The sequence below is a fragment of the Amphibalanus amphitrite genome, unplaced genomic scaffold, assembly GCF_019059575.1.
Source record: "Amphibalanus amphitrite isolate SeventyFive unplaced genomic scaffold, NRLGWU_Aamphi_draft 000431F_arrow, whole genome shotgun sequence".
NCBI lineage: Eukaryota > Metazoa > Arthropoda > Thecostraca > Balanomorpha > Balanidae > Amphibalanus > Amphibalanus amphitrite.
Window position 1 is genome coordinate 194,507 of NW_024881925.1, and position 12,096 is coordinate 206,602.

At 50.3% G+C, this 12,096-nt stretch overlaps 1 protein-coding gene across 1 annotated transcript; it reads right to left on the minus strand.

The window, feature by feature from the left end:
• Positions 1–6,553: 6,553 nt before the first annotated feature.
• On the minus strand, positions 6,554–9,777 carry LOC122391306 (broad-complex core protein isoforms 1/2/3/4/5-like). Its single transcript, XM_043385103.1, has 6 exons — positions 9,595–9,777; positions 9,100–9,110; positions 8,802–8,962; positions 7,960–8,084; positions 7,289–7,599; positions 6,554–7,236 (listed from the first exon to the last, which is right to left on the minus strand). Exons 1-6 carry the CDS (start codon positions 9,775–9,777, stop codon positions 7,062–7,064), a joined length of 966 nt encoding a protein of 321 aa, XP_043241038.1. The 3' UTR covers positions 6,554–7,061.
• Positions 9,778–12,096: the final 2,319 nt, after the last annotated feature.

Below are 12,096 nucleotides of genomic sequence, written 5' to 3' on the forward strand. Positions count from 1 at the left end.
GAAAAAGTCGTAGTAATTTTTTAAATTGTCTTTAATGGCCCTTGGGACCAAAATTTTTGTCATTTTTATTTCTTCAAAATAAACCTCAGGTCCTTTAAAATCGACATGCAAAAAATTAGAAAGGTGTTCTTTCTATAAGTTCCTCATTTAAATGTATACAAAATGGGTTTCCGGGGGGTCGGTACGACCCCAGCTCGCCGTTTCGCCTCTAATGGAGCTAGAACCTTGCGGAAAAAACGAGCATGTGCGCCGTTACAAGATGCATCGAATAATACCACATTTTAAGGTCTCGGGTTCATTGGTGACCCATAAGGTCATTTCAAGTGACCCAAATTACGGGTCCGGTTTTTGATAGATAACTTCGCAACAAATGGTCGCAGAGCCGCGATTTTAGCATCTTTGTGTTTGCCTAGCTCCGGCGCGTCGAATGGTATACTGTTTGTTCTGGTGAAGTCAGCTTAAGTCGCTGACCTCGGATCAGCACACTGCCGTGTATTTGGCTCCGCGCCCCGACCGGGCGGCCCAGCCGGCCGCCAGCCCCCGGGCATCACGTGACCGCCCCGAGTCCGGGGCAAAGCCAACCAGCGCGGCGCTGGACAAACAGCGCCGCTACAGAGATGGTTAACAGTCGGGCCAGGCCACGAAGCTGAGTGAATGAGATCATATAACACATCATTCGATTCGCAAGGTCTTCCTGAGTCCATTAGTAGCCTTCCCGTCTCTCTAGCTCAATTTGATCGAGAGTTATTGACGAAAAACTCTTATGACCCTAGTGACGTACGAATGACGTCATACAAGCAAAACTGAGGCAAAAATGACTTCAACTGAACTTTCAGTAACCAGTGATGTCACTAGGCAGCTTTACCACACCATTTGTAGGCTCTCTTCCGAAATCACAATTCGAGACCATTACGGTGACGCAAAATAAGTACATTTATAGAAAGAACACCTTCCTAATTTTTTACATACTACTTAAAAATGATCCAAAAATGTTTTTAAGTAAATAAAAATTCAAAAATAATTGGTCCCAAAGGCATAAAAATGCAAGTGAAAGGAAACTCAAGGTGTTATATATCAAAAATAGTATATATTTCAAAATTTTAAAAATGCATATTATTCTTTGTTTCAATGCAAGTTCAATGCCGTATAGCATTTGGCATTTGGATTATCCGTCTTAGAGTTACAGCCCGCCAAACTTGGGGCTGCAACGCAAGATCCAAAACATGTTATACACTATAACTCAAAAACCACTCATCTGATAAGCCTGAAATTGTTACAGGTGGATTCAGAGCCCCTGACTACCCCTTAGACCAATTATCGTTAAAATCCGAGAGATGAGGGTGTCAAATTGGAAAAAAGTGGTACGATCTATCGTGGAATGCCCCAGCTGTACGGGGTGAGGCCGGTTGTCCCGTTTTTTTTTTTTTTTAGTTTCATAGAAATCGTATTTCAGCATTATCGGACCTCACGGCAAGAAACACTCAAACATATCACAAAAACAACACTGCACAACCACAGCCGACAGCCCAAGACGGCGGAATACGAAAAACGCGCGGTCGTTGAGCCAGGCAGCCCGGCAAAAGACACTGATCTTATGGCTTCGACGCTTTGCAGACGATGCAGTCGACCACCTGCTGTACCGAGAGTACGGAGCTGTGTTCACGGCACGGAGCTGTGTTCCCAGTCATCCCCAGAACCTGGCCGTACTTTCCAGATGGCACACTCTACGTCGAGAATGAGGCGGTTGTCAAGTTCAAAGAGCTGACCTCGGCGGTCTGCCAACTTTTGATCTGGGGGGCATATTTTATCATTTCGCCCAATTCTACACAATGCCCTGCATCAGTATAACTGGGTACCTCATCTGCGTAAAGTTACTACACATAACACCAATCCCCCAAAGAAGTAGCCGCGGATGGCGCAGTATGTATAGTAGGGTTGTTAAAAAACAATTTTTGGAAAAGTATACGGGTTCATGGCTCATGTGGTGCGATTCTCGTTTTTGAGTTCAACGATACCCAATTCAACGAAGACAAATGACCTTTAGGGGTTCCTCAAAAGCCTTGCAGGGAAGCTTGCAGCGCTTGGCCGCTGGCCAGAGTCAATAAAGACAACAATTACAGGACCGACGGCGGCAAGCGCCGAGCGATCTGGCTAGTTTGTAGGTAGGCAGGTTAGTGTTTAGGTAGGAAGGCGAGAGCTCACGACTCTCCGGACTCTGAGGCGCATGATGATCCCCAGTTCATGGAATATGATTAGCCGGTTGGCTCCGTTTCTGAGTATGTACGTGGACGGCAGCGCTAACAAGGTATGAGTACTTCTCGTCATCTGGGCCACCTCGGGCTGGTTCATTCCACATCCGAGCTGGTTCATTCCACAGCCGGCCCCGTCCTGGCCCTTAGGCGGTTCTTTGCGCTTCGTAGGGCACCAGTGCTGATCTACAGCGATAACGCGAGAACCTTTCGCGCGCTGCTGGGTCAGCTCCCAAGGTGCGTCACCTGGCGGTTCATCCCTGAATCGGCCCCATGGTAGGGAGGCTTTTGGGAGCGCATGGTCGGTGTGACGAAGGTGGCTCTGCGTGCATCGTTGCACCTCTGTCATCTCTCCTTTGAACAACTGTCTGTCGTTCTTTATGAGGTGGCGTTCTTTGTCAATCTGCGCGCCCTGCCCTCACCCAGGGTGATGGGGAGGACCTGCTCACGCCAGCGCACCCGATGTGACCACAATCGAGGGTGTTGTGTGCCCGACTCTGACCGAGCCTCCAGTCAGGCACCCCCTGGAGGCACCTTGAGATGGTGCGTCGAGAATAACAGACACTCAGAGCCGTTCTGAGCGCACAGCGTCGGCCCGTCACGGAACACAAGCGCCGCTTTAACCTGCCGGAGACCGGCGAGGTAGCGGTCCTAATGCCCGGGGAGCCGCAAGGCGTTCACGACATTGTTCAGCACCACCGAGACGGTCGGGTGGATCGTATTAAGAATCCTGCTGGCAGCATTTACAATTTGCACTTTAGTCAACAGAAAAGTCACGGCAAAATGAGGGTTGGAAGCAGAAAAACAGGAGTATTTCGGAAGCCAACAAGATAATGATGATCCTTCTCCTTCAGAATGACAACTATGGAAAAGGGTGCAGAGCCAAGAAATATAGGAAGCTGGATCATTGAGGTCTACCTACACAAACAAAAGTAGGCATATTGATAACATATTCTTACAGCGAGATTGATAGCACGAACAGCATTGCTAGCATAGCATAACAAGCCTTTTGGCAGCATAACACACATAAAACATGTGGCGTAACGAATTGAAATTATTTCCGTTATGGCGACCAGCGGCTGCGGCTAATTTGTGGCGTCACCCGTCCAAATGTTCACGGTACGCAGAATGTGCTCATCGCGTGGAAGGAGCTCCGTTTTCATCTCCTGTGACCGCTTAGAGCGTTTTTACAAATGCTGGAGAAACAAACCAAATTGACAGCACTTCACTCATTCTCAAGTGGCGTCCATTGATCTCCAACGGCTTGAGAAGGCCTGTTCAGAAAGGGCAAACATGGAGCTCGAGCAGTAAGCGATGATGGGTACAGACTTCATGTCATGCGATTTGCGAATCATGTGGGCAAGAGCTGGCCGGTGTTCGTGTTGACGGCAGCTTCAAGCTGTCCCGCTATCCGTCATATGACGACGACGAAAGGTGGGTGTCTGCTAGTCCGTGTATGTGTGCGTGTAAAAACTAGACAGATACGAGGAGGGTGGGATGCGTGGGGATGGTAAATCCTGAGGCCTGCGCGCTAAGGCCAGGCTGGGAGCCAATATCGCTCTGCCAAAGTGCGCCGCGTGGTCAAAGGAGACTCGTCACTGGCTGGTGCCTTTGGGGCTCGGTCGCGGGGCCGCTCCACCCGTGGAGTTTTGTGTTGCGTTCTCTGAGAGGGCGAAAGACACCGCTCAGAAGCCAGAGCCATCAGAGGTAAAGGAAGAGGTGGCACCCTGAGACAGTTGACCCAGGATAGTCTGATTCTAGTGGCGACATTGTCAGCGTGGTGGGTGCATCAGCAGCAGCCGGCAAACCGACCAACAAGATGAACGCTGAGGCTGCGGAGGAGCTGGTAGCGTTGTTCCGGACGACGGTCATGAGTCTCAGTGATGGTGAGCCAGAATTATGTGCCAGAAGCACGATGCACAGGATCGCAAGTCTGAAGACGAGCTCTGCTGACCGACACACTGCTTCAAAAATAGCATGGAATCGCCGTGACATTCTTGAGGCATCCGAGCTCACGACAAAGGTGATCGTTGCCATGATGCACAGAAAGGCGGATCTGAAGACGAGTTCCGCTTTAAACAGCGCGATGTGTTCATTTGGTCGTGACACTTCCGTGAGAGCGCGTGGTGGGGCAAACAATAAAATGCCAGCCCGCCTCTGCGTGGGGTGGTTGTCGTCGGGGCCAACCCCGGCTTCCAGCCCGCGGCGGCACCGTGATCTCCTTCAGGGTAAAGGCGATCACGGCCACCGTCAAGACGGCCCGGGCAGTGTGTCCCAAACAGATTCATCAATAAGTCAGAGTTGTTTTATGCAGCTTGGAGGCCTTTTCCCTTTGAGGCCGCGTTCGTCAAGACAGGAACAGATACGCTGCTACAAACAGCTGCTGTGCGGACAAAAGGGCGCCGCGGCCCAGCATATGTTTATTTATATACGTGAACTTGGTCCGGCCACGGCCGTCGGAAGAGCAGGGACCACGGCCCACGGCTGGTCGTGACAGATCTGGAACGCGGCCGTCCCGACGAGTGGTATACCACGGTACATGCCACATGGCATGGTACATGGTACCATGGTATACCATGGCACCATGGTACTCGCCCCCTTCCATATATGGCCAGTTCCTGTGGCCTTTCGGCTATCCCTGCATGGGCATCCCTTCGTATCCCTTCTCTTCGGTATCCCTTCGTAAGGGTACAATACATATTTGGTACATAGCGTAAACACAGTTCTGTTGTGATATTTGTTATTATGAATACATTTACATTTTTCGTATTTATGCAGTCATTGCTCAACCTTGGAGCTCATTTATCAGCGAAAGCGCAGCCTTGGCAAACACCTGCTGCGATCCAGTGACCGCATATAAGATCCAATACCATCCTATCCGGAATGGGGTTCCCGGGAAACATCACTGGGGCCGTGGTAGTTTGCCTGGTGCCGCCCTTGCGCACTGACCCAGCGCCCCGCTGCGGCGTACCTGGCGCCGCCACTGGGCTGTGTGCCATCACGTGACCGCCTGAGGCGATGGGGTGCAATGAGTGGGAGTGAGACCGAGTAGGTGCAACCGTTTGGCCTGTGGCTCGCAAAGTGTCACCATGTCGGAACCTCGGTAACGGACAGAATGGGCACCCACCTCAAATAGTGCCCATTCTTACTACTTACTAGAGGCACTAGAGGCACTAAACCTCACTGGAGGCACTACCAGCCCACACAATGCGCAAGCTCATGCTGGAATTTTGTCGGGTTATTATAGAAGGACAAATCAGCACCGTCGGACCGGCGGTCAACGTCAAGTCATCTCGTGATGTTACAGACGGCGGTACTGACCACGTGCCTTGTATCCTTGTGCGCGGGTGGTGGCCGGCAGAAGACCAGCTCGACGGCTGTCACCTGGAGGTGGATTTTCCACCAGCGGCGGCACGGGATCCGTCTGTTCCGTATGTTCGGGGTACCCAGGAGTGTACGGTTTGTTCCGCTGGGCCGCCAGTTCACTTGGACTGTACTGAAATCAAAATTAATCGGCCAAGTAGCCCAACCCTCCAACGGGTCACATATTCTCTACAAGAGTGCCAACACTGAATGTTCTAGTTGAAATACCACCACAACGTCTGGTGACTCGTGTGTCAGATGACATGACGAGGACTTCAGCTCACCGCCCAACACTAAATATGTAAATCCGACGAACCGCAAGTACAATGACGGACGGTCGGGGGTAAAGACAAGTCAACGTACGAGCCACCTCAAGAGACAGACTCAGCCCAGTCCTCTCAGAGCAGACAATGACCGAGGGAGCGCTCGTATCAAATGAAAGAAAAATAGCGTGGCGCCATCCTACAGCCTGGCACAGAAAAGTAGCATCCATCTAGTTTAAGTTATTTCCGGTATCACCCCAAGCACCAAACAGTGCTCGCTCCCATCCTATTGTGTCAGACGCTAGTCCAATGGCGCAGAAAGAATTTTCTGAGTGTATGAGATATTATTGTTGGTTTGTTGGGTTCTCAGGGCACATCAATAGTGTGGTCATTTCGCTTCCAATGGCGATATATGAAATATTATAAATGCACGACGCGCATGCACGGTTATGCGGTGTTCATCCTATTATACATTCATTTATATCTTCATAATCATATGTTCCTGACCTTTGATAAAGAGAAAATTGTAGGTTCGGCTGCATCTGGCGCGATCAAATGATCGCATTTCCGATCAAATATAATCTGAATTGAAAGTACCGCATGCATGTATCTAAACATGCCATTATTTGAAAAATGAACAGTTATAAGTGGAAAAATAAAAGCGATCACCAAAATCGATAGAGAAATTGTTATTTTTATTCTGAAACACATGATTAAAGTGAGGAGAAGTACTGAAGAAAATAAACTTCCGGTGTTTCATGATGTCACGAATAAAATGGGTAATCTGGTGGGTGCGTGTTCGGCTACATACCGACAAAGGGGATTAATCAGCTCACCACTAGCTCAGGGCTCCAGGATAGCTCACCACTGGTTCATATAGCTCATATTAGATCATTCCTGGTCAACAGATCTCCAATTAGCTCACCCCGAGCTCCAAATTAGCTCACCACTAGCTGAAATATCAATGAACCTAACCACTGGCTCATAGCTCCATGGAGGTCGTAGCCCTAAATTAGCTCACCATTGGCTCATAGCTTCACAACAGTTCACATGATTGATTTGTAACCGAATCGGTCGGATTCATGATTTCCACTTCCTGAATCCAAACTCCGTCAAACTGCACTAGTCATAGGACACAACGCTAGTTAACGCACACTGGACACTGTATGAAAATAGATCTTTATGGTCACCATCCAATGTAGGTATTCGCGTGAAAACTCACTAAACTGACCCCAACTTCGGTGTGTTCTACCGAATCCCGAAGCGGTAGATTAGCTGATCGCCTCAGTTGCGCCGGTGGCATTTTCCGACGCACTCTGCGCACCACCACTGTCTCCAGCGGTGGCGGGGGCGGGGGCGGTTTTGGCGGTGGCGGGAGACACACCAGGCTCACCCCCGCCACCGAACGCCGGTCTCTTCACACCGCTCCCCTCCTCTCCACCTAGTGTTTCACTGATCGGCCTTTTCAGGGCTGAGCCCGGCGAACCCACCGTTTCTGGCTCCATATCGATATCAGATGTCGAGGAAGGGTTCACCGCTGGTGTAGCCGAGGGTTGCTCCTCAGCAGGTGATGAAGAAGACGTTCCCGGTGCTCCTGATGATGCTCCGGAGGTTGCAGTACGTCCAGGAGGCGTTGGAGGACAGGAGTCGGTGTGTGTAGGAGTGACAGCCGTCTCCGGAGTATCCGTGGAGTTGTTCAGATGGTCGCCCTCAGCGGTCGGAGACTGGAGAAGGAGAAGGGGCGCGGTGTTAGTGCCCTGATGTGCTCCGAGATGATGTGTGGTGACACGCACTAGGATGATTACCATAATGATATGCCCTGATGTTTATAAATATAAAATATTTATAGGAAACCTGTAATATATGACGTATGAGATGCGAAGAGATCTATTGCTGAGTTGCAACACAATAAGCCGAAAGAAAGCAATTTTGTAGCAGCTCAGAAATTTAAGGTCGAAATTCGATATCAATAAAAACAATTAACAACGCTGATTCATGCAACTTTAATAAAACGCCTAAGTATGAAAAACGCAAAATCAGTATCCCGTGGCTGGAATCGAACCCACCCTCCAGCACCAACTCACCTCATCGTCACTGCCGCGCTCCGAGTCCAGCGAGTCTCTGTCACTGTCCGAGTCGTCAGGATCGACCAGCACCTCCGCTCCGGGGAAAATGTACCGGGACGGCGGCTGGTGAAGATAGGTGCCCTCTGTTGGAGAATAGAGGGAAACGTCAGTCAGGTAAACGCGGGGCCAATGGAAACCACCATATAAGATAAACAAAATGATGTAGATAATCATATTGCGAGGGTATATTACGCTTGTACTCGATGCGTTGAATGTATTGCTGACAGAACGCACCAAAAGCACGAGGGAACAAGCCGCTCGCCTCAGCCGTTTACACGTTCCTCCCGGGCCGCCGCCCGTCCGCGGGAGCCAGCCGCTGACCCCGCCCCGGGTCACGCGGCAGGGGCGGCGCCAGGCGCGCCCATCTGGGAGGCGACATGGGCGGCGCCAGACTAAGGGCGGACGCAAACGCCCGTAACAAAACTTCTTCTGATAAGTATCTCTCGCCGATCGCACGTAAATCAAAATAATTCAGTCTATCTGACACACAAACAACATAATGAACACAAAAAAACATAATGAAAAGTCTTTAACTTACCACCATGGTGAAAATTAGAACGGTCAAGAAGAGTCTCTTGATTTCAATCACGGTGGCCAAATTTTAGCGCACCGACACAAAACAAATCTACTCAAAGCAAGAACTATGATGTAGCTAAAAGCTTTTCAGTGAATTACAAATAACGCTGCTTTTTCTACATGACTAACCACCTAGTCAGTCTAGACCGGCGTGGTGTCAGAGAACCTAATCTAAAATCGCACCTCAAAATCCCGCCCCTCTCGGGATTCGAATCCGCACTCACCGGGTAGTCTGGCAGCGACGCTCTCCTTCAGTTTCCTCTGCCAGCAGTGCCGGAGGGCGTCAGTGTCGTTCTCGTTGGTCGGGTCGGCCGGCGGTGAGGACGGCGCAGATGGCGCGGGGCGAGAGGGTAGTTCAGTGAGTTCCCGCAGCGGCGAGAGGACTCTCCTCCGTCATCGGTAAGGAGCTCCGAGAATAAGCTGCCGAGCCTGAGAGGGAAGGGGAATGAGCGTCAGTGTTTTTACGGTTATAGGTACTACTTGATTGAGTATCATTATGGGTGAGCACTGAGCTGCAGGTACAAGACCACTACCTGCAAGAACATAGGCAGCCACCCAGCGAAGCGTGAAATGACCCCTATTGGCTCGCAGACCCGGCGCTCTCGGCCCGCCTGCCCGCCCACGGAAGGAACGTTCGGCTCTCGTTCTACTAAACAAGTGTAATATTTGTTATTTTGACGTCCCAAATCGCTATTTAAGTTATTCAGGATGCCTGTGAAGAAAATGCATTCCTCTGCTAGATTTAAAGCATGTCTTTTACTCTTTAAAGCAAAACTACAATTACATTTGTTTGTTTGTTGGGGGTTAGGGGCGCGCAGACTGCCAAGTAAACTACTGTTACACTTCAAAGTTCAAAGCCTTTTAGGTTTTTTGTCAGTATTATAACTAAATAAATGCCACTGCTATCATATTCGAATAACAATAATCATTGCAATCAAAGTTTTCAAGTCAATTGTCAGTGTCATCCGCCCCATATGACTCTCCAGGACTCTAGTAGGTACATTCCCCATCACCCACCTTCAGCAGTTCCCTGAGGTACGGACTGCAGGCGGACAGCATCCTCCTGTGGGCCCGAACACGCTGTCCCTCACAGCAGAGCGTGACGTCCAGCAGCACCCCTCCAGAGCGGAGCTGGTCAAACACGGAGGTGACGCTGCCCTGGAACCAGTCCCATTTGAGGCAGAACTTCTGAGAGTCCATCCTGGAGGGCTGAAGATCAGGGGCAAGGCAGCAATTGGTTAGTTCATGAGAGGTGATTTGTTCCATTCTGGTTTGTTCAGTTTGGTTCTGATTTGGTTCCTTGTGTGATCCTGGTATCCACTCTCAACCAATTCAAGACCAGACCGGACAATTACTGAAACCGAATCAGATACTCTATCCTAATTCCTAGATTAGCTTCCACGAGAGTCCTCAGTTCAGGAGCTCGATGCCATAGGGACCCTACAGGCCTGAGGCCAATGGCCATGGTGGCCATCAAAATTCCTGTACTGGTAAGGTACCTGAAGTAAGAAGTAAGGCAAAAAAAAAAACGGTTTTTATATACTTATACCGTGATCTGGGTGTGCTTCTATTTTTATGTATAAACTAAAAAGCAAAACAACTGAGCTAGCATAGGTACCAGAGGGGTGTTCACGGGCACCGCAAACTGCTGAGTGTGGTGTGTGCGTTGTGGGCCGCAGGCGTGGGGGTAAGGGATGGCTTGGGGGATGGGTAGGTGGTTCTGACGTCACGGCTGCGTGCGGTGGACAGTCCGGCTGTGGCAGGTCCCGACCGGCCAGGAGCGGTGACGGAAGGCTGACATAGGGACACAGTGGGCGGAGCTTGGAGGCTGTGTACGGTCCGACCGCACACAGGAGCCCGTGAACAGCCCTCAGATATATATGACGCAACCGCGACATTTGCAGCGCAATTTGACGGATGCTCCATGGGTTACCTTTGAATTTTAGCTGGTAAAAATTAACATACGGCTCGGAAATACGAACTGAGAAATAAAAAGACTCTTGCCATTCATAACAATCATCGAGAAACACCCACTACACCCACATCAACATACAACAATAACCACCAACACGCGCGTCGAAAACCACTCAAAACCAATTAGGCTATAGAGCTCAAGGACGTCTGTATACTTAGCGAATTATTGACATTGACGTTCAGCGACAGATTCGCGGACCCCTAGGAATCCGCTGAAAATCCCTACATAGGGGTAACTTGGGGCGTAGAGTCGCGTGGTGCAATCCGTTAAACCCTACACCTAATACTTTTCCCGCTAGAGGGCAGCAAAGTTCCAGCGACAGATTCGCCGGACCCCTAGGAATCCGCTGAAAATCCCTACATGGGGGTAACCTGGGGCGTAGAGTCGCGTGGTGCAATCCGTTAAACCCTACACCTAATACTTTTCCCGCTAGAGGGCAGCAAAGTTCCAGCGACAGATTCGCCGGACCCCTAGGAATCCGCTGAAAATCCCTACATAGGGGTAACTTGGGGCGTAAAGTCGCGTGGTGCCATCCGTTAAACCCTACACCTAATACTTTTCCCGCTAGAGGGCAGCAAAGTTCCAGCGACAGATTCGCCGGACCCCTAGGAATCCGCTGAAAATCCCTACATAGGGGTAACTTGGGGCGTAGAGTCTCGCGTGGTGTAATCCGTTAAACCCTACACCTAATACTTTTCCCGCTAGAGGGCAGCAAAGTTCCAGCGACAGATTCGCCGGACCCCTAGGAATCCGCTGAAAATCCCTACATAGGGGTAGCTTGGGGCGTAGAGTCGCGTGGTGCAATCCGTTAAACCCTACACCAAATACTTTTCCCGCTAGAGGGCAGCAAAGTTCCAGCGACAGATTCGCCGGACCCCTAGGATTCCGCTGAAAATCCCTACATAGGGGTAACTTGGGGCGTAGATTCGCGTGGTGCAATCTGTTAAACCCTACACCTAATACTTTTCCCGCTAGAGGGCAGCAAAGTTCCAGCGACAGATTCGCCGGACCCCTAGGAATCCGCTGAAAATCCCTATAAAGAAGTAACTTGGGGCGTAGAGTCGCGTGGTGCAATCCGTTAAACCCTACACCTAATACTTTTCCCGCTAGAGGGCAGCAAAGTTCCAGCGACAGATTCGCCGGACCCCTAGGAATCCGCTGAAAATCCCTACATAGGGGTAACTTGGGGCGTTAAGTCGCGTGGTGCCATCCGTTAAACCCTACACCTAATACTTTTCCCGCTAGAGGGCAGCAAAGTTCCAGCGACAGATTCGCCGGACCCCTAGGATTCCGCTGAAAATCACTACACAGGGGTAACCTGGGGCGTAGAGTCGCGTGATGCAATCCGTTAAACCCTACACCTAATACTTTTCCCGCTAGAGGGCAGCAAAATTCCAGCGACAGATTCGCCGGACCCCTAGGATTCTGCTGAAATAAGGGTAACTTGGTAACCGGACCCCTGGGATTCCGCTGAAAATCACTACATAGGGGTAACTTGGGGCGTAGAGTCGCGTGGTGTAATCCGTTAAACCCTACACGTAATA